The 26,970-nt window shown below is 38.7% G+C and overlaps 1 protein-coding gene across 1 annotated transcript; it reads left to right on the top strand.

Annotated features, from left to right (window-relative positions):
- Positions 1 to 362: 362 nt before the first annotated feature.
- Positions 363 to 26,518, top strand: LOC103254982 (GPI inositol-deacylase; the record flags this gene model as incomplete). Its single annotated transcript, XM_008052961.1, has 7 exons — positions 363 to 586; positions 8,228 to 8,381; positions 12,308 to 12,483; positions 15,458 to 15,629; positions 21,042 to 21,199; positions 25,522 to 25,574; positions 26,452 to 26,518. Coding segments are annotated over exons 1-7 (927 nt in total), but the record flags the coding sequence as incomplete, so codon positions are not given.
- Positions 26,519 to 26,970: the final 452 nt, after the last annotated feature.

Raw genomic sequence — 26,970 nt, 5'->3', positions numbered from 1 at the left:
CGGGGGGCCCCCCACCCCCCGTCCCCTGAAGCCGAGCGGTGACTGGGCGGTGTGACCCGCGAAGACCCCGAACGGTAGGATCTTCGCCGCCGCAGGGGGGAGCGTAGCGCGGGGACGGCGGACGACCGCGGGGGCGGGCCGGCCACTCCCTAGCACGCCCCCTTCCCTCCCCTCGCGGTCTCCCTCCTCCTCTCGCTGCAGACAGCCCGGCCCGCGCTCGCCCCGCTCCCGCCTCAGACTCGCTCCGGCCGCCTCCTCCCTGAGCCCGGGGAGGGAGCTGAGGGAGGGCTCTGCGCATGCGCGGTGCGGGGCGGGCGGGGGCGGGCGAGGGCGAGCGGGGCGTCCGCGCAGGCGCGGCGCGTGCGGCCGCGGGCGGGTGCTGGGGCTCCGGTCGCGGGGTCTGCGGTGGGCTGACGGCCGCGGTGACGGCGGCGGCACCATGTTCCTCCCGCCCGTGAACCTCTGGAACCTGGCGTTCTACGTCTTCATGGTGCTCCTGGCCACCCTGGGGCTCTGGGACGTCTTCTTCGGCTTCGAGGAGAACAAGTGCAGCATGAGCTACATGTTCGAGTACCCGGAGTACCAGGTGAGGCCGCCCCCTCTCCGCGCCGCGCCTCCCGGGACGCCTCTGGGAACTGAGGCTACTCCCCGGCATCCCGCTGCCTGTGGTCCCGCCCCCGCCGCCGCCCCAAGCCCTCTTCCTGAGCCCCCGGCTCTTCTGACCGACCCAACCCGCATCCCACAGGCGGCCGAAGCCCGCGAGCCCAGCCGGTCCCTCGCGCTCTGGCGGAACAGGTGCCCCAGCCCCTGCCCCTTCGCGCCCTGCGCCGCGCGCATCGGGCTCGCGGGCCTAGAGGCGCGGGGTCTGCGGGGGTTGCTACTGCGGAGCGCGCGAGGCTGGGGACGCCGACTTCACCTCGGGAACGGAAGCCTAGCGAGCATCAGGGGGTCACTGTAGGCTTCCCTGTGTCCATACATGCCATAGGTCCTGGGTGTGCTTGTGTGTATGCATACCTGTGTCCACGCATGTCGTAGGTTCAAATTGTGTGTGTTTGCATGCCTTTGACTATGCATGTCGTATGTCCTGGTTGCGTGTGTGTGCATCGCATACATCACCGGTATGTGTGTATGTATACCTGTGTTGATTCATGTCGTAGGTTTTGTGTGTGTGTGTGTGTGTGTGTGTGTGTGTGTGTGTGTGTGTGCGCGCGCGCGCGCATATCTGTGTTCATGCATGTCTTAGGTCCTGGGTGTGAGTTTGTATACTGTGCTTATACCTGTGTGTATATATCCCTTTGTCTATGCATGTCATAGGTCCTGCGTGAATGTGTATGAATACCTATGTCAATGCATGCCATAGGTCCTGGGTGTATGTGTATGTGTGCATGTGTGTGCACGTACCTGTGTCTGCATTGTAGGTCCTGTGTGTGTGTGTGTGTGTGTGTGTGTGTATATGCATACCTGTGTCTGCGTTGCGGGTCCTAGGTACATGTGTGTGTTTGCATGCTGTGTCCATGTTGTAGGTCCTGTTTGTGTGTGTATATATGCATTCCTGTGTCCATGAATGTTATAAATGCTGGGTGTGTGTGTATGTGTGTGTGTGTGCATACCTATGTCCATGTTGTAGGTCCTGTGTATGTGTGTGTGTATGTGTATACCTCTGTTCATGCATGTCACAGATCCTGAGTGTGTGTGTGTGTGTGTGTGTGTGTGTGTGTGTGTGTATCCTTGTGTATATGCATGTCATAGGTTCTGGGTGCATGTGCATTCATACCCATGTTTATACCTGTGTGTATGCATCCCTCTGTGTATGCAGGTCACCTGGCAGTCAGGCCTCTTACCAGTTGCATACAAAATGCACTTCATGGTGTCCCTTCTTTCTCCTTACCCCCACCTCTTCCGTTCTATTTGGAATGTTTTCAGTCTGTTGTTTCGTAAGTTCTACATAGTAGAATCTAGAATTTCATTCATGACCTGCTGTAAATAGAGGTGGTAACAGATTGCACACCTGTCCAAATAAATTTCTTCCAAATGTTTCTTTTATTTCTTATGCAATCTCTTAATTGTGGAATACCTATTACCATGATAATTCCCTACCATAAAATGTTTATGTACTATGATACATATTGAGAAAATATGTGTTTACTATACTCTTGAAGTCACAGAGATTTTTTTCTTTAGGGTGAAGGATGCAAGTGGTGACTGCTTCTGTGTGCAAGTCACTGTGGAGGAAGCACATTATTTGATTATGCTGCTATTATTTTACGTTTATTTTAAAGATTACATTGCTGGAGAGCATCCTAGGCATGGGCAAAATTCTAGTAAATGTAGATTTCATTTGTTTTGAGAGCCTACCTTGGTTTTGCATCAGTGATTATAAGGAAATGGAAACATTTGATGTGGACCCTATTGAAGGAGAAGATTTTGGCATGTTACTGTTGTCTTTATTTATTTCTAAGCAAATATACTGGGATTTCAGAGCCTGTGTAGTTAAATACATGGACTTTTAGGCTAGGGGTTTTTAAAACTGAAAATAGAGCTATTATAATTCCGCCCTCATTTTCTATGATTTGATAATTAGGAAACTCCCAGTAGATTGAAGTAGCTCACTTTAGTTTTGTACTGCATTGAAGAGTTTGGTTAAAATACATTCTTTTTGGAACAATACAGTACTAATTCCCATTTATTGTTCCATTTCCCACACTTATTGAAGTTATTTTAATATCTGCAGTAATAGAAATCACTTTCTTAGTGTTGGGAACAAAGCATATGGACCTCACAGATGAATTTCCTGCCTTGTTAAATTGACTGGAAGAACACAGAAAATAAGTGTAGGTGGTGCACAAAAGCTGTTTGGGCTTTGTTGTTGTTGAGTAGTCTGTATTTAGTTATTTTGGTTTAAGTTTTTTGGAGGGGTTTACACGTTGCTAATAATTTGTTAGTACAGTAGTAATTACAGTGGCAGAATTTTTTTCCACATCTTTAGCATATTTTACTTTTATGATGTGAAAACCTGTGTTAATTCATAATAGTATTCATATTGGATTATTAGTCTTTTTATTTTGCTTACAGAATCATGTTGTTTTACAAAAACAACTAAAACCTGCCTATAGAAATGAGTCATTTTGAATATAGTTAGTAATATTTCTGGATAAATGAGGTCATTCTGCTAAGAACCAAATGGTTTCAGGATAAAAATGTTGTAAAGATATTGTATATATTGCTCACTTTTAGTTATATTTTATAGTCAGCTCTCTAATTGTTCACAGGTTGGTACCTAGCATGTGAATGTCCTAGTCATTGGACTTTCTTCCCTTTCTTGATGCCTTTCGTCTTTTTTACTGCTTGTTTGCATCTTCTTCAGCCAGCTTGAGGGGAAATGGGAAGGTAGTTGAGACATTTATTCTCCATTTTTTAAAAAGTGGGACATAAATTTGAAACTCTTTGCAAAAACGAAGTTTTGAATTTAAAATTATTTGATTATCTCTGTTTATCTTCTACCTCTGGTTTTTCTAGATTCACTTACTCAGCATTAACTGAACATCACATGAACCTCTCTCAAGCCTACCAGGCAAAATACACTTTATCCTTTAGAGCTTCTTGTCTCATTATGACAGCAAGGCAAACCTTTTTTTTTTTTAAGCATCAAATGGTTTTAGGCAAATTGTAGAATTTGAGGAGAAACATCTGAGTAGTTTTCTCTCATACAGTAATTGGTTTGGTTGGCTATCTTCATATGTGTGACCTAATGGCTGCTTTCAAAAAGGAAATGTTGGCATTGAAAATATGAATCATTTATTTTATCAAGTATGCTGTTTATTTATTAAGTCACTTATTGAATGACAATTCTTTGCCAGGTTTGTATAGATACTTGATGTGACTAGGAATTAAATAAATCAGACCTTGTGTTTTAAATTTATGTCTTTATAATATAGTGGGAAAATAGGAATGTAATGGATAGTTATAATATAATGTAAAAAGTATTGTAATTTCACTGTAAGAGAGTGTGTAAGGCTTTTCACAGAAGAGAGAACATCCAGATTTGTCTCGGAGACTCAAAAGCTTTAGAGAAGATGCAGTGAATCAGGCTGTGGAGGGTATGTAGTACAGAAAGTGCAGGAACAAGAAAACTGCAAGCATAAATAGCACAGGTTAGGCACCAGGACACACTACACAAGCAGCATTTATAATATAGCACCATGTATGAAAGAAGGAAAAAATGATCTGCAAACATATTTGCTTGTATCTACATAAAGTAATTCTAGAAGTATACACAAAGCGATAACAGGCTGCCTTCTGGGGTAGGGGAGGGCTGAAGGACCAGGGGTAGGAGAGATCCTTTTCAGTTTGTATCCTTCTGAATCTTGAATTTTAAAACATAGTAAAAGTACATTTTAAAACATGACATATGTAAGCTATAAGGAAGCAGGTAGGAATAATTGGAGCCAGATTTTCAAGGACACCTCTCTCTTATGCCTTTGTTATCTGTGTGTACAATAAGGAAACTCATAAGGTGTTTGTGTTCACAGGGTATTTCTTGACAGCAGTGTGGACTGTGGAATATATGAGAGAGATTATGGCAAGAAGACAGACCAGTCTGAGAGAGTCAGGTGTCCTTGGGTCTTATTTTTATATTAATCTGGCATCCCTAGAACTATTCTTAAGGGTGGTGTGAGCAAAGGTCCAATACCTCTTTGTGAGTACTGGGAAACTATCTGCACTTATTTTGATCAAAATCCTTTTTTTTGTTGTTATTAGTTGTGAAAATCAGACTTTTTTTTCCAGTTTAAATTCACAATTACATGATATATATAATAAAATAAAGACTTTAGTTTCTTAAATCAGTATTTTTCTAGCAGTTGGGATTTTGTCAAGGAAACTGCAGACATAAATAACACAGGTGAGGCACCAGAACACACTACACAAGCAGCATTTATAATATAGTATCTGTCTTTGAAAGGAGTTTAGGTTAGAGAGGAGAAGGACCTGACTAAGGCAGATCAAGGAAGGAGGACAACCCAGGCAGGACTGTGGAGATACTGTTTATGTGTAAAGACAGTTGACCATATGGACTGGGAGGTTGCTCATTTAAAGTAAACTATATAAAATAAGCAATTTACTGGGGGGATACAAAAAACCCCAGAATTTTCTTATAAAAATTGTGTATTAGCCGGGCTCGGTGGCTCAGCCTGTAATCCTGCACCTTTGGAAGGCTGAGGTGAGTGGATTGCCTGAGCCCGCGGGTTCGAGACCCACCTGGGCAGCGAGACCTCATCTCTACAATAAATCAAAAAATCAGCCGGGCGTGGTAGCGTATGCCTGTAATTCTGGCTACTCGGAAGGCTGAGGCGGAAGGATCGCCAGAGCCCAGCAGGTCGAGGCTGCGGTGGCCGGGAGCAACCACTGCACTCCAGTCTGGGCGACAGAGTGAGACTCCAACTCAAAAAAAAAAAAAAAAAATTGTGTATTCATACTTATTATGTGTTTAAATTTTAGTCACCTTCAAAGTACTCTCCATTTGATGCAGTACACCTATTGAGACACTTTTTCCACTGCTCAAAACAGCTTTTGAACTCATCAGTTTTGATGCCTTTCAGTGCTTCTTCTGTTTTTTTTGCTTCATCTGTTCCATTTCGGCAAAATGTTTCCCTTTGAAGACTTTTTTCATGGGGAAACAAAAAACAAAACAAAACAAAAAACATTGCTCAGGGCGAGTTTGGTATAGGGAGGGTGGGGACATGGGGGTGATGCCATTTTTTGGGTCAAAACTGAATACTCAGTGGGCAGGTGCACTCGTAAATCACCCATCATGAAATGACAAACATGTTGAAAGAATCTCCAAAAATTAATCCACTGAAGCCAAATGTTCTCACAGCAATGCTAGCTAATACACTGATGACAATGGGTTCCTAGAATACTTGCCTAGCAGGGGGAAGCCTGTACTACAAGGGACCCCCCCCTCCAAAAAATAATTCTGGATTTTTTGCCCCCCCCCCCATTTATTAGAGTCCTCCTGCTAGGAATACTTTCTTTTTTAAACCCTTGACCCTCTTCTGTTTCCTCCTGATTGTCCTTTTTGTGTGCCTACGCCTTTTCTGTCAATCAAGTCAGTTACCTTTCCCGTGTCTTTACCCTCACTTCCAACTTGACCTCTGTCTGGAAATGTAGTTGTGCCATTTGCCTGAAACTTCCACCATTCTTCCTCCTCTCTTCCTCTCTCTCTCTTCTTTTTTCTTCTGTATACTTTTATTTTGAAATTGTGTGTACATTCCTATTTTTAAAATGTTCTTCCTCACTACAAAATTGCTTCTGTAATAGTATTTTTATGAAATATATCCAGTATATTTTTTGCTTGCTTTTCTGTCTCCAGAGAATTACATATTTCTTTTTGGATATATTTGATAGTTCCTGTTCTTCTGAGTTAATCTTCAACTAGTTCAAACTTTGTTTAGCTACTGTACTAAAAAGAATAATGGTCCAATATGCATGTACTAGTTTATCAAGTGGTGTACTAAGGTGGGAGGAGTTAAGAAACTATTTCTTTTTTCTCTTATGTTTTCTCTTTGTTTAATTTGTACTGAAAGAAATAAGCTATTGTGGGGTTTTAATTTTTTATTATATACCATTAATAATCAATATTGGAACTAATTTGAGTTGAAGTACATGTACATATGTAAAGCAAATAGTAGGGTATTTCTGTATTTTGAATATTTGAGGAGATAACTAGGTTGCTGGTACATTAAACAATGAGCTCACAGTCTCTATAAATGTTTCTATGGTGTCATTGGTACAGATTATGTCAATATTCTAAATATTCTGAGAAGTGCATGAATGATCAGAATTGTGGGGGTTTTTTTTAGAACAGTGAGAAGTTTTAGTAGTCATTAGCAATGTTTACAGGTTTTGAAATTCATTCAGTAGTTAAAATTTTTTATCAAACACATACATGTATAGCATTGCTGATCATTAATCTGTTTATATATTCTTAAATAAGTAGCTATTACTATCCAGTGTAATTGGTTTCATTTTTCGTGGTTTCTGTCCTTTAAAGTAGGAAAAAAAGGAGAAGAAGAGCTTATACTTTACTACCACTTTTGTAGATGCCTGCTGTTTGGGGATGACACTAAGACCCAATTTGTATTATGTTGAAAAAAAATGAATGTGAAATACTGGCTCATTTGGTATACAAGAGTATGAACTGAAGAGTAGTTTAAGACTTGCTGACAAACCATGCACCTGGCCAAGGAAAACTGAAGTAGATGTGAATTCACTGAAATGTTATAGTAAGAAGAGTGTACGTGTCTTGACCAAGATATGGCTGTAAGGGTCACATTAATTTGTTGTATATGTTGTAGGTCAAAGCATGTTAAGTTGAGAGGTCAGAAAGATGCATGATAAAACAAACTCACTTTCCTTTGAAGATGTGACAGCTAGAATATGTAGTTGCACCTGAGTAAAAGGAGAGACATTATAAAACAGTTAAAAATGGCAAAAAAAAAAAAAAAAAAAGCCGGGCTTGGTGGCTCAGCCTGTAATCCCAGTGCTTTGGGAGGCTGAGGTGAGTGGATTGCCTGAGCCTGCGCGTTTGAGACCTGCCTGGGCAACTTGATGACACCTCATCTCTACACTAAGTCAAAAATTAGCTGGGCATGGTAGCATACGCCTGTAGTTCCAGCTACTTGGAAGACTGAGGCGGAAGGATCGCTGGAGCCCAGCAGACCAGGAGTGGCCACTGCACTCCAGTTTGGGTGTCAGAGTGAGACTCCAACTCAAAAAAAAAAAAAAAAAGGCAAAAAAAGAATTTATTTGGTAATGGAAAGCCTTTATCATTTCTAAGTATAATTGATGCTGATACCAAATTAAATGCATTTCCAATTATGCTAACATGTGACTTGCTGACATGTGCCACTGCCTGTCTGCCTTTGTCAATGGCATTTTGAGTACTTTGTATTTGCTGGAATTTCAGGTAGTTCTCTTATATGTTTTCCTGAGGACTGCTGGTTCAAAATTCCCATAATTCAAAACTAATTCTCTATATGAGTAAATGACAAATAGAACTTATTTTGTATGTTGAGTGTGGTTTTAGCATCAGTAATATTTTTATTTTTTGAGTAATGGTTTTTATTGCATTATTTCAAATTTGTATAATTCAGAATTGCATATAGTGAGAACAAATTGTATTAGTAAAACTGATTAAAGTAAAACTGCATTTTTATTTTTTGTGTAGAAAATAGAACTTCCAAAGAAACTGGCAAAACGTTATCCAGCATATGAGTTATATCTTTACGGAGAAGGATCCTATGCTGCAGAACACAAAGCTCTCCCTTTGACAGGTATTCCAGTTCTCTTTCTTCCTGGCAATGCTGGAAGCTATAAGCAAGGTAAGTATTAGAAGTAAATTTTGGAAGCCATAAAATTCAGTTCAAGAATTTGAATCATATGAAGTGAATGAAATGTGTACTCCATGTGAAATACTATGGTCGGCTTACATGGAGACCCACATATATGCCATTTTCTCTGAGAGAGCATACTTGTGAGAAGGGCTTAGCAGATTTGAAGACTGCCTTGCAAAGAGTGAGAAGGAGAAAAGGATTAAGATGGAGAGGGATGGAGTAAGTGGATGATAAAGGGGCTCAGGTATCAGCAAAAGAAACATTTGTGTTGGAGATAGGGGGAAGAGAACAGAACCTGAAGCAATGGTTGGGGAAGGGAGTCAGTGACTTATGTTAGTTGAACAAGAGAGGAGATTTGTTTCTTTCTTTTGAAGTTAAGTTACAGAGATTTAGAAATCCTGGGGTACACAGAAGGCAAGGGTAGGGAAGTTACCTCTGTAGATCCTAGCTTGAGGTTGGCTTGGAGATAGAGCAGTCCTTTTTGTCATAACAGCCAAGTAATCTGGAAGTAATTTATTTTCAGCCAAAATGTACTTTCTTGGCTATTAAATGGACTAGAATTTTGCAGTTACTTACATGTCTATTCATCTAGCAAATGTTCGTGGAGTTTCTACCATAAGCCAGGCAGTATTCTGAGTATTAGGGATCCAAAGTGGATTAAGACAGGTGTTCTTTTTTTGGAAGATAGCCATCAGGCAAGTAATACTAGTAATGTTAAAAGTTAGAAAGAAAAACAGAGTAAGGGGATGGTCAGGAGATTGCCAGTTTAGATAAGGTGGTCAGGAAAGTCCACTATAGAAGATGACATTTGAGGAGAGACTTGGGTGTAGCAAGGGATTGCGTGTGACTGGGGGAAGGCCCCAAGGCAGGAACATGTTTGGTTCTCCCTCTTTCTAGACTCCTTCCCCTCTTTCTAGACATAATCACAACTCTAACTTTAAGGTAGTAATTTCCTTAACTTTCTTTATAGTGTTAGTACATAAAATATGCATCTCTAATACAATCTGTTTACTTGAGGCTGTTTCTAAACTTTTTGGGGAACCCGAAAAAAATAGGAATTATGTTTTGGAGGGCAGGCCCCTTGTAGTACAGCCTCCCCTGCTAGGTAAATATTCTAGGAACCTATCGGCATCAGGGTACCAGCTCACATCGTTGTGAAAGGCTGCATTCAGCTTCGGTGAATTTTTTTTTTAGAGATTCTTTCAACACATCCATTTCATGATGGGTGATTTATGAGTGCACCTACCCACACCACACTGAGTGTTTAGCAGTTTTCAACCAAAAACAGCATGTCCCCTGTGCCCCACCCTTCCTATTCATCTGATCTCACCTCGAGTGACTTTTTTTTTCTTTCCCTGAATGAAAAAAATCCTCAAAGGGAAATGTTTTGCTGTTGTGGAAGAGGTGAAATAAAAAATGGCAGAGGCACTAAAAGGCATCAAAATTGACAAGTTCATAAACTGTTTTGTGCAGTGGGAAAAGCATGTCGATAGGTGTATTGCATCAAACGGAGAGTTCTTTGAAAGTGATTGAAGTTTAAACATGTAAGAGAATAAATACACGAGTATTTATTATTATTTTATTTATAAAAATATTTATTTTTATTTTATTTATTAAAATATTTATTTTTGTTTTATTTATTAAAATATTTATTTTTGTTTTATTTATTAAAATATTTGTTTTTATTTTGTTTATTAAAAATATTTATTTTTATTTTATTTATAAAAATAAATTCTGGGTTTTTTGGTCCCCCTACAGATATAGTCATTCAGTATGTGTCTTGTGTCTGGCTTCTCCCATTCAGCATTGTCTGTAAAATTCATGTGAAATGTCATGTGAGCTGTGATTTGTTCATTTTCCCTACCTGTATTATTCTGTTGTATGACTATACCATAGTCTGTCCATTTTGTCTTTGGACATTTGAGTTGTTTGCATTTATTGGCAATTACAAGTAGTGAATATTCTTCTGTATGTATCTTGGAGCACATAAGCCCATGTTTCTATAAGATGTATACCCAAGAGTGTAATTCCACATCACAGGTTATATGTATCCTGTTAATCTTTACTAACTGTGCTACATTATATTCCCACAAGTAGTAATTATACTTTCTTTGCTCCACATCCTTGACAGCATTGGTATTGTCAGATTTAAAGATCTTAGTCAATCTAGTGGATGTGATTTACTTTTAAAAAAATGATTGTTCTGTTTTGGGCACAGTGGCTCATGCCTGTAATCCCAGCACTTTGGAAGCTTGAGGAGGGAGAGTTGTTGAGCCCAGGAGTCTAAGATCAGCCTGGGCACATAGTGAGACCCCCATCTCTACCAAAAAAATCAAACAATTAGCCGAGCATGGTGGCACATGCCTTTAGTTTCACCTACTCAGGAGACTGAAGCAGAAGGCCCACCTGAGCCTAGGAGATTGAGTGAACTGTGATCATGCCACTGTACTCCATCCAGCCTGGGTGACAGAATGAGACTCCTGACTCAAAAAAAAAAAAGATAGTTCTGGCTTTGCTGCTATAAAAGGTCAACAGTGGAAACGGAAAAGAAACTAAACATTGTTAGTCATCAGAGAAAGACAAATGAAAATGAGTACTACTTCATATCTAATAGGGTAGATATAGTAAAAAAAAAAAAAACAGATAACAAGAATTGGTGAAGATGAGAAGTTGGAATCTTCATAGGTTGCTGGTGCGAACGTAAAATGGTGCAGCCACTTTTGAAAACAGTTTGGCAATTCGTCAGAATAGTAAACATAGAACTTTCATGTGGCCCCAAAAGTCCACTGCCAGGTATCTACCCAAGAAAAATAAACATAACCCACTCAAAGACTTGTATATTCAGTAAGTAATAAAGAGGAATTAATTACTGCTACATGCTACAACATATATGAACCTTGAAAATTTCATAAGAAGTGGGAGAAGTCAGTCATGAAAGACCACATATTATATGAGATGTCCAGAACAGGCAAATCCATGAAGACAGAAAGTAAGGTGGTACGTGCCAGGGGTAGAAGGAGTGGGAACTTGGGGAGGGAGTGCTGATGGCCACAGGGTTTTGTTTCTAAGGTGATTAAAAAATGTTCAGTGTAAGATTTCAGAGATGGTTGTACAATATACCAGAGATGGGGAGCATACCAAAACTGTTGCCTTGTACACTTTATATGGTGGGCTGTATAGTATGTGAATGATGGTGTATATATAATATATGTTTTTAAAATGGAATGGCACACAGGTGTTTTGTCTGCTAAACTATAATTTGCCATTTTTATGCCTCTTAGTGTAATCCCTTCATAATACATATTGTTAAAGCATTTGTGAAACAGCAACAAGAACAAAAAGAATGGAGAAAGGGGAACCAGTTGAAAAATTGTTAGGTGGTTCAGGTGAGAGATGATGGTGCTTGGGTTAAGTGGTGGAAATGGTGAGAAACTTTAACTGGAGAAATGTTTGGAAGGTAGAGCAAGGCAGAATTTACTGATGGACTGGGTGTCATGAGTAAGAGACAAATCAAGCATGAGTATCTACACCAGGTGATGAGCAGACATTTCTTGTAGGAACCTTCTCATTCATTCTTAAAGTCCTCAGTAAGTGTGACAAAAGCCCTAATTCTTCAAAGAATCTTTCCCTTCCTTTTTAGCTATTGTTGCCCCTACCAAGGGAAAAGCTGGTGGAGAATGGGTGACCTGTTCACTTTTTACTTACTTAACTTAAATAATATTTAGGGCACACTTACTGTGTTCAAGTCATACAGTTGCTAAGTTATTTCTTTTAAATTGGTGCTATTAATGTATTTCTCTGTGAAATAGGTAGTTTTTATTCATGATTATGGAATAAAGTTATTAAGGGACTTGAAAAAAGAATGGGTGAAACTGAAAAATCTTGTTTAATGTGCATTTCACTCTTCTCTGCAGTTCGTTCAATTGGCTCTATTGCACTTAGAAAAGCAGAGGACATTGACTTCAAGTACCACTTTGACTTCTTCAGTGTGAACTTCAATGAAGAGCTGGTGGCACTATATGGGGGAAGTCTTCAGAAGCAGACAAAATTTGTACATGAATGCATTAAAACAATTCTGAAACTCTACAAGGTAAGAGACAAGAGATCAATAGTGGTGCAATCTCAGTTTTTATTTTAAGGGACTTAGTATATTTTAGATAATGTATTTATTTAGATGGAAGTTAAACCAAAGATAGCACTAAGTTTTTGTATGTGGGAGTCTATTGTCTTGAACTTAATGGTAGTTTTCAAGTTTAAAATGCATTTACAAGAAATCTTTCTTGTGGTGAATTCAAGGAAAAAAAGTTTTACTCTGTATATAAATTGGGAGTGCAATGCATTTCCTAAAAACCACTGGTATAGATTGCTGCTTCTAGCCATAACTGAGTAACTGCTGCTAGACAGTCTCTGTGTAGCAACACCTGTGAAAGTGGTCAGGATATCTGAAGCACCTGTTTTGAGATATTAGCCAACCAAGCAGCCAAGGACTATGATCCCTGAAGGAAGTGAGCGCCACAACTGCCTGGATTTCTGCCTGAAAGTGTTTTAAGTAGATGGAAAGCAATCAGAGTACATGGATACCATGGAGAGAATTGAAATGTGGGACTGCTAAAGTGGTTAGAGGTGACAGGGTATGAGAAAGAAAGGAATGAGCTCTACACATTTATACTTCTCAATCTGTGAAAGCTATGTTCTGTGTATACAAGGCAAGAAGCTAAAGACAGTGGCCTGCCAAGTAGGAGGGGGTGGGGTGTGTCCAAGACATGATAGTGGTTAGAGCAAGTTGGTAGCGGTTGATCTGATAAGAAATGGTCAGTTCAGTGCAAATCTTAAAGGTTGAGGCAATAAGATTTGCTGGCAGGTCTGATAAGGAGGGGTTATGGAAGAGGAAAAGAAGAATTAAGGACAACCCCAAGTTTTTTGGCTAAATAACTGGAAAAATGGAATTGCCATTACCTGAGATGGGGAAGAATGCAGGAGGAACAGATTTTGAGGAGATTAAGAGTTTAGTTGTAGACAGGTTTCATTTGTGATACACATTAGGCATTCCATGTATAATTATTGTAAAGGTAGAGTTCAAGGCTAGAGCTCAAGAGTTCAGTCTGGATATAATCACTTGGAGACTGACACTGAGTAGATGCATTTAAAGCCATGAAACTGGTTGAGATCATGGATGGTGTCAACATAGATAAAAGAGAGAAAAGATCTGATGGCTGGAGCCTGGGTCACTCCAGTTTTGGGAAATGAGGAGAGATGAGAAGGAACCAGCAACAGAGACAAAAAGAGCAGCCAGTGAGGTAAGAGGTGAATCAAGAGGGTTTGTTGTCCAGGAAACCAAGTAAAATATTTCAAAGAAGGAAGAAGTGATCAACTGTGTCAAATGCTGTGACTGGTCAGTAAGATGAGTGTTAGACTGACAGACTTCTCAGTGACTTGGCAAGAGCAGTTCTGGTGGCATGTGGGCATGAAATCCCAACTGGAATGGATTTAGGGACATATGGAAGTTGAGAAATTGAAGACAGCAAGTTCTGTAAATAAACTATTGTTGAAGAGTATGCCATATACTTTTCTCTACATTTTCCTCTATATATTTCTCTATTTCTCCACTAAAGAGAAAGTGAGAGTTAAAAGAGAGTTGTGCTTATTTTTAAGAGAGAATATCGGTGTATTTATACACTAATGAAAATGATCTAATAGAGAGGGAAAATCAACAATGCAAGAAGAAAATGGGTAGAATTGCTGGAGTGTTGTACTTGGGAATATGGAAGGGGACAGGTTTCAGAGCAGAGTTGCAGATATTGGCTTTTGCTAAGATCAAATCTGTGTCAGGAACCTCCAAGGCTGTTCCCAGGTTTGATGATTCCCCAGGAGTATTCACAGGATTCAGCATTGTAGCTGTATTTGTAGTTATGAAGTATTACAATGAAAGGGCAGAAAGCAAAATCAGCAGAGGGAAAAGGTGGATAGGGCAAAATCTGAAGGAAGCCAGGTGCAGGCTTCCCAGATTTCTCTCCAGCAGTTATGTAGGATGCACTTGGTTCCTACAGCAGCAACTGTGGCATGGGAAATACTGTCTGTGAGGGAAGTTCATAAGAGACTCAGTGCTTAGGGTTCTTATTGGGGCTATTATGTAGACACTCTCCATCTAGCACATACCAAAATCACATCGGGAAGGACAACAGGTGTTCAGCATAAAACATGTTGTATACACAAACACTGTAGGCACATGAGTCCTTCTTGTCATTTAGGGAATGGCAGGAATTCTCCCAGAATTTAAGGTCCCAGACTCCAGCCAAGAGCTAGCTTTGCATGCTGTCCTTTTGAAGGATAGCAGTCTCAGGTCTCCTTGTCTGCACAAGGTTCAGTTTGTTTGTAGCAACAGAAGAGATGGCATCTGTGAGGGAGGCTGTCTGGGGTGATGAGTGCAAGTTTGGTAGTGGGACTGAGTATACTGGTAGAAACAGAAAAGAGTTTCTGAAGAGCAGTACTTATAAAAAAATAAATATGTAATTGTTGGTGCATAAATATTTTGAATGCTGGTTTATTTTTAAATCCAGATGCACAGTAGAGAAGTAATTCAGTAAGATAAGAGATACCAACATAATGAGGTAGTGTATTGTTATGACAACTATAATTCTCTTGACTTTTTTGCAGTATTTTTAGTTTCAAATAAATGATCTAATTTCTTATATTTTATAAAACGTATATTCTGGTATATATGAAATATAATTACTTCTCATATTACATGCAGCATAGCCAGTGGTACAAACAAGATTTGCTAGACTAAGTATTCCTATTTTGGTTCAGAAAACCAAAGTATCCCTGTTAAAAATGTTTGGCAGAACACAAAATAGTATATATATATATATATATATATATATATATATATATATATATATACACTAATTAAAACTATATGAAAATATTTTCTGGGCCTTATGATGGGACGTTATATACATGACTTTCTTTTTTCTATAAAATTGCTCGTATAAGCAGAGAGAAATATTTATTATTTTTATTATTATACTACACTCTAATTATGCCATGGTGACTTATTTTAATAGGGTCAAGAGTTTGCTCCCAAAAGTGTTGCAATAATTGGTCATTCTATGGGTGGCCTTGTTGCAAGAGCATTGCTGACACTGAAAAATTTTAAACAAGATCTGATAAATCTTCTTATTACACAAGCCACACCTCATGTTGCTCCTGTGATGCCACTGGACCATTTCATCACAGGTGAGTCCTGCTACATAGACACTAATTATCTCCCCATTAAAGAATTCCCTCCAGTGGGCCACAGATTTATCCACATCTGAAGCAGCTCAGTTGCAATTCCATACTCTAGTTCTGAGTGTCTTTCATTATATCTTTCACCTTAGGCTCATAATTGAAACTACTGTTGGTGTTCTCTGTCCATAGCATCTCATCATGGTTGACATGTGTTTATGATTCCTAGGCACTAGAGCTTCAGGTTAGTCATTCTTGAGGATGATTCCTTGTCTCTTAAGACATTTTCAAACTTCGTATACTTTGTTAACTATTTCAGTACTATATACAAAATAAGCTTACATTTAAGTAAAAGGGTCGTGGTGTCTAGTTTTTAAATAAATATGTTAACACTTTATATAGTAAGTTAAAATTGCTAATATTGAGCTCTTACCATATTTTGGGGTATTATATTAAGGACTTCACATAATGTATTACTATACTTAATTCACACTGTAGTCCTGTGAGGAAGGTACCATTATTATCCAAGAGGCCAACTTAATGATCTCACCCAAAGTTCTATGGTAAGAAAGTAGTAGAACCAGTGGTTGAACATGGCAGACTTACTCCTGGACCTGTGGACTTACTCCTGGACCTAACTTTTGCGTGCTCTATTGCAGGGGTTTCAAACCCCCAAGCCATGGACCAGTACTGGTCCATGGCCAGTTAGGAACTGGGCCACACAGCAGAAGGTGAGTGGTGGGGGAACAAGTAAAGCTTCATCTGTAATCTGTATTTACAACTGCTCCCCATTACTTGCATTACCTCCTGAACTTTACTTCCTATCAGATCAATAGCAGCATTCAATTCTCATATTGTGAACTGTATATGTGAGGGATCTAGGTTGTGCATACCTTATGATCTGAGGTGGAGCAGAGGCAGTGATGCCAGCACTGGGGAGTGGCTGAAATACAGATTAACATTAGCAGTGAGGTTGGACTGCACAGAGACCATAATAAATCAGTTGCTTACAGACTCATATAAAAACCCTATCAGTGAGTGGCAAGTAAGTTGATGTACTTCAATTGTACAGCTGCATCTGATGGTAGACTTATTTTAGTCCATGTGTGGCTTGCCCATTATTTTATGTATCACTCTATCTTACCTCTTTTTATGATGAATTATATAATTATTTTGTTATATATTACAATGTAATAATAATAAAAATAAGTGCACAATAAATGTTATGCACTTGAATCATCCTGAAACCATCACCCCCTGCCCCTGGTCCATGAAAAAATTGTCTTGCGCAAAACTGATCCCTCAAAAGGTTGGGTACTGCTGCTCTACTGCCTCTTAATTGATGTACATTACTATAACATAGAAAATAAAACTATGGATACTACAATAATATTCCATGGAATTTTAAATGAGCAGTAGGAGTTTATGATTTATATCATCAGTCAAATATAGTGATAGTGTCATATAATAAGAATTAGGTACCTCTTGACCTTTTGTTAAAGAAAGTCAAAAATTATCTTCATTGCTTATAGAAATATTATATAAGTAGAAGAAAATCTTTTTAATTTTAATTTTTTTATTAAGAAGATGTGGGGTACAATTCAGGGTTAGGTATACAAATGTTGATTATGCAGGTACCCTTGCTGATGAGGTATTCCGCCCCCCCACAGTTTCCCACTACTGCCAATTGCTTTCTTACAGTATTATAATTGTTCAAGGTCCACTTATGAGTGACAACATATGGTACTCTGTTCTTTGTTTCTATGATAGATCACTGAGTATGATCAACTCTAAATCTATCCAAGCTGCTGCAAAGTTCATATGTTTGTCCTTCTTTATGCTGCAAATATTCCATTGTGTATATGTACCACATTTTTTTAATCCAGTTCAGCTTCGATGGGCAGCATGGTTGTTTCCATGTTTTTGCTATTGTGAATAGAGCTGCAACAAACATATGTATGCAGGTATCTTTTTTGTAGAATGATTTGAGTTCCTCTGGGTATATTCTCAATAGGGGAATTGCTGGGTCATATGGAAGGTCAATTTCTAGTTCTTTCAGATACTGCCACACTGTCTTCCAAAGAGGTTACACTAGTTTACATTCCCACCAGCAGTGTAGAAGCATTCCTTTTTCTCAGCATCCTCGCCAGCATCTGTTGTTGTTTGTTTTATTAACGATGGCCATTCTTACTTGGGTTAGGTGATATCTCAGTGTGGGTTTGATTTGCATTTCTCTGGCAATGAGTGAGGCTGAGCACTTTTTCATGTGTTGTTTTTTTTTTTGAGTTGGAGTCTCACTTTGTTCACCCAGACTGGAGTGCAGTGGCCGCTCCCGGCCACCGGAGCCTCGACCTGCTGGGTTCTGGCGATCCTTCCAGCTCAGCCTTCCAAGTAGCCGGAATTACAGGCATGCGCTACCACGCCTGGCTGATTTTTTTTTTGATTTATTGTAGAGATGAGGTCTCGCTGCCCAGGCGGGTCTCGAACCTGCGGGCCCAGGCAATCCACTCACCTCAGCCTCCCAAAGGCGCGGGATTACAGGCTGAGCCACTGAGCCCGGCTGCCCACTTTTTAATGGGGCTGTTTGTTTTTTATCTTTCAGCGCGTTTGAGTTCCTTGTAGATCCTAGATGTTAGGCCTTTGTCAAATATAGAGTTGACAAATATCTTTTCCCATTCTGTGGGCTGTCTCCCTGGTCTGTTGATGGTTTCTTTTGCTTTGCAGAAGCTCATCAGTTTGGTGACGTCCCACTTGTTTATCTTATTATTTCTTAAGGTGTGGGCATTTAGGGTTCTGAATAGGAATTGGTTTCCAGTTCCAATTTCCATAAGGGTGTCTCCTGCATTTTCTAAGGTTCTTATAGTTTGAGGTTTTACATTTAGGTCTTTGATTCATTTAGAGTTAATTTTTGTGTATGGTGATAGGTAGGGGTCCTGTTTCAATCTTCTGCATGTGGTCAGCCAGTTTTCCCAGCATCATTTGCTGAATAGGTTCTCCTCTCCCCAGTGGTTGTTGTTGGAGGCTTTGTCAAAGATGAGTTGGTTGAGAAATTGAGAATTTGCTTCGGGAATCTCTATCCTGTTTCATTGGCCATGTGCCTGTTCTTTTACCAATACCAGACTGTAGCCTTATAGTAAAGTTTGAAGTCTGGAAATGTGATACCTCCTGCTTTGTTTCTTTTGCTAAGTAGTGTTTTGGCTATTTGTGGTCGTTTATGTTTCCATATGAATTTCTGTATTGTCATTTCCAGGTCTGAGAAGAATGATGTTCGTAACTTAATGGGTATTGTGTTGAATCTGTAGGTTGCCTTTGGTAGGATGGACATTTTAATAATGTTGATTCTTCCTGTCCATGAGCATGGAGTATTTTTCCACTTGTTTGTGTCCTCTTAGATTTCTTTGAACAGTGTTTTGTAGTTCTCATTATAAAGGTCTTTCACTTCCCTGGCTAGGAAGATGCCGAGGTATTTCATTTTTTTGTGGCTATCGTGAATGGGATTGTGCTTTTAATTTGGGTCTTTGCCTGCTTGTTGTTGCTGTATAGGAATGCAACTGTCTTTTGCACATTTATTTCGTACCCCGAGACTTTGCCAAAGTCCTTTATCAGTGCTAGCAGGTTTTTGACAGATTCTTTTGGTTTTTAAGGTATAGGATCATATCATCAGCAAAAAGGGATAACTTGATTTCCTCTTTTCCTATTTGGATACCCCTGATTTTCCCCTCTTGTGTAATCGCCCTACCTAGGACTTCCAACACAGTGTTGAACAAGAGGGTGAGAGTGGTCAGCCTTGTCTTGTTCCAATTTTCAGGGGAAATGTTTCCAGTTTCGGTCCATTTAGCAATATGTTAGCTGTGGGTTTATCGTAGATGGCACTTACTATTTTGAGGTATGTTCCATCTATACCTAGGTGTTTGAGAGTTTTTATCAAGAAGGAATGCTGGATTTTATCAAAAGCTTTCTCTGCATCTAATGATATAATCACGTGGTTCTTGTTTTTACATCTGTTGATGTATTTAATTACATTTATGGTCTTGCGAATGTTGAACCAGTCCTACATCTTGGGGATGAAGCCTACTTGGTCATGGTGGATGATTTCTGAGATGTGTTTTTGGATCTGATTGCTAGAATCTTGTTGAGGATTTTTGCATCTATGTTCATGAGGGATATTGGCCTGTAGTTCTCTTTTTTTTGTTGGATCTTTACCCGGTTTGGGTATCAGTGTGATGTTAGAGAAGAAAATCTTTAGAAAGAATTTTTCTTCCTGATCAGTAAACTTATACAACTTTTTACCTATCAAAATTTGCATTATCTTAATTTTGGTGAAAATTTGAATCTTTTGTGTTAAGTGGGAAATATTCCCCAGTGATTTCAAACCAAAGTATTCTTCTAAAGTACCCATCTTAACATAACAACGTTGCCTTTTGACTTTTAAATATTGAGACAGATTGTGTGTGTGCCACATGGGTACTCATATCCCAGGCCCTACAGATGTTAGGACAGGGTTAGTGTGGTAAATCTGAGTAAATGCTGCTGAGATCTTTAATGGAAAGAGCTTGCTGTACCTAGTGTTTGAAGCCCTAAATGTGATCAAATGCCAGAGTAAAAATACAGTAAGTCTTGATACTCAGAAAAGGAATTGGGAACTTCCCTACCCTGGCCTCAATTTATTAATTTTTGGCACTAAAATATTCTCACTTTTTCTGTAGAGAAGTGAAACATTTTCAGCAGATCTTTCCCTTTGAACTACTTGTTACACTAAATGGGTTGAGCCTAAGATTTTCTGCAGCAGTATAGACCTAAAACTAATGCTAGTGGTATTGTTCTGATAGACTGTGTTGTTCAAGTTTATATAGTACTTTGTCTGGTGGTGGTTGACCACAGTGTAGACTGCTAAGCCCTTGTAAGCAGGGGCCCTGCCATGGAGGAGGCTGTAGCTTTCATTAAAAAAAAAAACAAAAAAACCCACTTTATTGAGGGTAATTGATACACAAAAAACTGCACATATTTAAAATATAAAATTTGATGAGTTTGAACATATGCATGGAACATGAAGCCAATGCCACAAGTATCTACAACTCTTTAGCATAGTGCATTCTTTGGAAGAAATGCAAGGTTTCCTCTCCTTGCTACTCTGTGTGACTTATGAGCAGACGTCCTTATGACTTGTCAAGGCTTGGGTATCTTTTCTCCATAATTGATGCCTTTAGTAACTCTCAAAACTTGTATTTTGTTTTAATGGGGAAATGGGAATATGTGTAAAGATACTGATTTTACTCAAAATAGAGTAATGTGAATAACATTGCTTATAGATCAGATTGCTTAAGCACAAATTTAGTTAAATATTTGTATTACTGTGTAGATATCTTATTGTTGCAGAGAATGACTGCCACTTTCTGATGTCTCTTTTTTATTCCCTACCAGATTTTTATATGACTGTGAACAACTACTGGATTCTAAACGCAAGACACATAAATTTAACCACACTTTCTATAGCTGGAGGATTCCGGGATTACCAAGTTCGTTCAGGACTGACTTTTCTACCAAAATTAAGCCATCATACCAGTGCCTTGTCTGTTGTGGTAATCTTTTTTAAGATTCTATTGAAATAGTAATGTAATGAACACAATGGAACACAAAGGGAGAAAGAATATGTAGCTGCTCGGTAATGACTGCTGAATTAGTGGTTAACACTGCTGCATGTGCATACGTGTGTGTGAGAGAGAGCAAGAGAGAATATGAGTGAATGAATGAATAAATATGAATGTATCGGGAGGGCAGAGCTGCAGATGCTTATATCCATAGAAAGTAGAAAGGATGCCAGGTGCTGTGGCTCACACCTGTAATCCTTTAGGAGGCGGAGGAGAGAGGATTGCCTGAGCCCTGGGGTTCAAGACCAGCCTGAGCAACATGACAAGTCCTCATCTATACAATAAGTTAAAAAATTAGCAAGCCTATGGTTCCAGCCACTTGGCAGGCTGAGGCAGAAGGATCACCTGAGCCCAGCAGGCCGAGCCTGCAGTGACTGTGAGTGTGTCACTGCACTCCAGCCTGGGTGACAGTGTGAGACTCCGACAAAAAAAAAAGAAAGTAGAAAGGATCTTACAAACTTAGTGAAAATGACTCTTAGTCATGAGGAATAATTGTTTATTGTCCAAAATAAGAGCTTATTCATTGATTAGAGTTGTAACTGTAAGAAAGTTTACTGAAGTCCTTGGAATCTGGTTATATCTGGGTGTTATGCTGTATACAGTTGTGGTGGAATATCAAACGTCACATACTCCTGATTACTGAACCTAAATGAAATTTTACCAGTTTGAAATAAAATGATTAGCTTTAATAGCATATGTATAAATAGAACCCTTATTAATTAATTTGCTACTTATTTTTCCCTGCTTTGACATTTAAGTATTTGGTCTTTAACTATGATACATAATCTATGTAAAGTGAGTCACGTTTCCTTGTAGGACTTCTTTCATGTGTATTTAACCTTGAAGTCTTTAGTTAAGGTCTTAAATTCTTAACTCAGTATACACATCTCCAAATATAACTTACTTTTTTTTTTTAGAATTTTTTTTATTATAAAGATGTGGGGTACAATTCAGGAGTAGGTATACAAATATTGATTATGCAGGTACCCTTGTTGATGATAACTTACTTTCTTAAGAGAAAATCCAGAGTGTGGCCTGCCTGATACTTTTGCTTTTTAGGAGATGGTGCTAGAAAGTCACTGTTCTTGGTTGTTCCTCTTTGTAGATACTATTTGTTCATCTCATCTGCCTTTGTCCTGCCTTAGACGCTGTTAATTCACTAAATGCTTGCTGTACATAGAACAAAAATTATTAAGTTATTCTACTATTATCCATCATTTTCTTATAACTGGAGGAACTGGGATGTAGCCACAATAGCTTTGGAACTAAATTAGTACATCTATCAAACCTCATTATTGGTGGTATCAGTCTTTTTTTTTGGTATTGAATATCTTGGGCAGATATTTGCTGTAAGTCCTCAAACTAAATATCAACTCTTTGTAAACCCAGATGATTTAGTCAAATAAAATTGGATATAACTTATTTCCTAGACTTTGTCTAGAGCATTTGCTGTATTGCTATCACATCCTGAAGCTTATCTTTTAAAGAGCTTTAGTCTTTTTAATCCTTGGTGTGTGTGTGTGAGCTTATGTGCATACTCACCTGTGTTTTCTAATTTATTTGATAATGTGTTGCTTTCAAGACAGTTTGTTAGCTCTGATTTCTGTATCTCTGATGTAAAATATTTTACCTATGGAACTTTCTAAAAGCTGGCCAGTATGTAACCCGAGTTTTTTTTTTTTAAGCCCCCAGATTGTCTGCAGTCTTTCATATAGCTACATGTGTATTCACTTAAAAATTAAGTCTGGGGAAAAAAAGGCCTTAAATTGTAGTATAGTTCTGAGTGAAAAAAATTTAAATTAAGTAACAATTTTTGAATAATTATCTCAAGAGCAGTTAAATGACATTTGCATACACTGGTACTAGGCCATCATTGTATTAGTAGAGCTGGCAAAACTGTTGTAACATGCCCAAGTGTTACAGGTGATGACACTTAAACACAATAGACCTTTGTGTTTTTCTCATGTAACAATCCTAGGGTGGATATGTATTTAGGTTGGCAAGTGGTTTTCCAAGGGTTGCCCATTCAGGGACCCAGGCTGACATTAGGTACCCCATCTTGGGTATTTTACTTTCAAGGTTGCTGCAGCCATCACTAATCAACCACAAGAAGGAGAAAGGAGTATGGGGAAGGTGTCAGGTTAGAAAAGGCACATGTCACTCCTGCTCACATACCGTTAGAGAAAACCCAGTTACACGTAGCGCAAGAGAAGTTAAGAGCCATAGCCAGGTGTGCAAGAAAAGAATGGATTTTGGTGAACATTTAGCAATTTTAATCCTAACAGTCATGAACAACTACTTTTTTATTTGTGCTGCCTTTCCTTTTTCAACTCTATCACACATGGATTAATTTAACTGAATGAAAGCAAACCAGTTTTATATTGTTGATAATGGTAAATACTGTCTACATCTACCATTTAGAGTTTTTTTGTTTTTGTTTTTGAGTTGGAGTCTCACTCCATTGTCCAGGCTGGAGTGCAGTGGCATGCTCATGGCCACCCCAGCATTGACCTGCTGGACTCCAGGGATCCTTCTACCTCAGCCTTCCAAGTAGCCAGAACTATAGGCACATGCTACCACACCCGGCTAATTTTTGATTTATTGTAGAGACAAGGTCTCACCAAGTTGCCTGGGCTGGTCTCAAACCCGTGGGCTCAGGCAGTCTACTTGCCCCAGCCTCCCAAAGTGCTGGGATTACAGGCTGAGTCACTGAGCCCAGCCCAGTTCGAGTTCTTACTCTACTGAGCTTCTAATGTAATCTGAGAACCACAGTGAGCTCTGGTTGTCTTGTTTTTTAGTAAGTTGTCCGCAGTAATTCCTAAATATATGAAATGCTTATAAACTCATCAAGTAAGCTATAGATTCCTCCCACTTCAGAACATCAAATTTGAAGTCCTCAAATTAAATGTCAACTCTAAATACAGATGATTTAGTTAAATAAAATTGGGTATAGCTTATTTCCAAAGACATTCTTATTTGTATAATACAAGGGTGACAATGACTCCTTAGAGGTTATATATACCTATTTTCTTACTAAAGAGTTATTTTAGGCCTATGTACATTTCCTTGCATCTGTGCTGTTAGTCTCCTATTTTCATTTTGTTTTAACAGCTCCAGTCTTCGATGGAGCATAGATAGATGCTGTGAAAAACAAAATCGGATTTGCTTAATGAGCCCCTGTTGTGTGTAAGAAGCTATTCACAAAGAGTTTGTTACCTGGCATGACAAGGAATCTCTAAGTCTAGAAGGGTATTGTGCTGTTGTTAGAAAGTACATTTTTTTTTTTTTTTTTTTTTGAGTTGGAGTCTTACTCTGTCGCTCAGGCTGGAATGCAGTGGCATGCTTACAGCCACCCCAGCGTCGACCTGCTGGGCTCCAGAGAGCCTTCTGCCTCAGCCTCTTAAGTAACCAGAACTACAGGCACACGCTACCAAACCCGGCTAATTTTTTATTTATTGTAGAGAAAAAGCTCTCCCCAAGTTGCCCAGACTGGTTTTGAACCCGCGGGCTCAGGGAGTCCACTTGCCTCAGCCTCCCAAAGTGCTGGGATTACAGGCTGAGCCACCGAGCCTGGTCAATAGATATATTTTTTATAGGAGCCTTTTGCCTTATGTCTTTCAGCAGAAGTATACATTCTAATTGTCTAGGGATTTTTTTTCAAAATAAATAATATGGGACCTCATTTGTGAAAGTCTGATTTGGTAGTTTTGGAATTATGATTCTGCATATTTATTTTGAAAAATCACCCTAGGCCTAGATACTTCTCAGGCATATTATGATGAAGGAGTAACATCTTACACTATTAAGTGATCATTTCATCAAAACTAAAATTACCAGTATGTCTTTTGTAACTTCCAGGTTAATTGTGATTTATTGAGGAATTAGCCTCTCATTACAGTAATTAAAAAGTTAGACATTAAACTTCAGTAAAGAGTCTGTGGGTGCTTTAATAATTTTTAAAGAGTAATTTAACCTTGACTAACTAGTAAAGATATTTAGAGAGAGTTATTTTATGCAGAAATATTTTCATATATTTGGATCACCTGTTATGAGAAAGTGTAATTTTAAAATGAAAATGTCTATATGTTACAGTATGGTGAAACTGTGTTACATGTTTCTAAATATTAGCTTTAAAAAATTTAAAACCTTTTGGAAAATAACAAATGTGCTTTTCTTCAGTTTAATTTTCTGTCTCTCTCTCGCTCTCTCGCTCTCGCTCTCGCTCTCTCTCTCTCTCTCTCTCTCTTTTTAAGAGTTCAGCAGTGCCTAAGACCTGGATCTCAACAGACCACTTGTCCATTGTATGGTGAGTTAATTCTTGGATGCCTCATTTTAATGATTTGTTGTGGTCTTCCTTTCTCATCAGTACAGGAATTGGTTTGGTAGCTTTCTTAGAACTTTATCCATAAAGGCTATGGGAGAAAGATTAACTGAAGAGCTGAGAACTCTAACCTTGGTTCATGTCTCAGTTTGACCAAGGTTCCTTTGACAACCTATGAAATAATCTCCCGAAGCAGAAGCATCAGTCTCAAATGGAGCTGACATCAAATACCAAAGTTTTAGAGTTTGTCCTGGCTAGGCAGGATCAAATGCTCCTGTGGTGGGACTTGGTGAGCTCCTGGCCAATCACCATATTCAGATTCAGTTAGGGCAGCGGTGATAGTATAGGACGCAGCATATAGAAGACCAAGTAGGAATTAGATTTATCCTTAATATAAATTTTAAAATAGAGATTAAATGTGAGCAAGAAATAGGCAGACCCCAGTATTTATTTCTGTATGTTTCAGCTAAAAGATTCTTTTTTGACTTAAGTCTGACTGTGTAAGAAGTAGTGTTTGCAAGGACATAGTGCAGGAATCTAAGAATAGGGTAGACGGAACATGTGTGGCTAGGGCAGGGACACGCGTGACTATGGTAGGGACACGTGGCCAGGGTAGGAGAGGAGATCTGGGAAGACAAAAGGGCCCTGACGTTCATATCAAACATCCGGCAAGTTTCATTTTCTTTATTTTTAAAAGTTTCAACATTAAGATATATGCTTAATAAGAATGATTTGTTAAATAATTTTTGAGTTTACAGCATTAAAGAAAACTCAAATATTCCACTAAACAATAGAATTATGCATGTTTGGCTCAAAATAATATGTTTTAAGAAAGTTTCATTTGTAACATTTTATTTTTTAGGTGTAAGCAATTGCAGTTGACTACAATTCGAGCATTCTTTGATCTAATTGATGCCGATACGAAACAAGTATGTATTTTTAAACTAAAAATTATTTCAGTAGAGTGAAAACTTTTATGCAATGATGGATTTAATGTATTTTTTTACTTAATGAAAATAGAAGCCTATATACCTTATATCAGTTTTAATTAAATTAGTTTCAAAATGGAAATTCTTTTTTTCTAGTATTTTGACCACTATGAATAATTTATAAAATACAGTGAAAATGAAAATTTGAAAGCACCTTATATCAGTTCTTCCCCTTCACTGTTGAAATTTTATATGTATTCTTTAACTTTCTTTAATTTATAGGAAATACTTCTTACAGATATGTTATATCTTTTTTGGTAATACATTGTAAATATCTTGGTCCATCTTGTTAGACTTTATTTTTATAAGAGACAGGGTCTTGCAATGTTGCCCAAAATGTACTCAAATGCCTGGGCTTAAGAGATCCTCCTGAGTTTATTAGACATTTTGAG

The sequence above is a fragment of the Carlito syrichta genome, unplaced genomic scaffold, assembly GCF_000164805.1.
Source record: "Carlito syrichta isolate Samal-C Ts95f unplaced genomic scaffold, Tarsius_syrichta-2.0.1 Scaffold287718, whole genome shotgun sequence".
NCBI lineage: Eukaryota > Metazoa > Chordata > Mammalia > Primates > Tarsiidae > Carlito > Carlito syrichta.
Note: the sequence above shows the minus strand (reverse complement) of the source record. Positions and strands in the feature narration are given on the sequence as shown.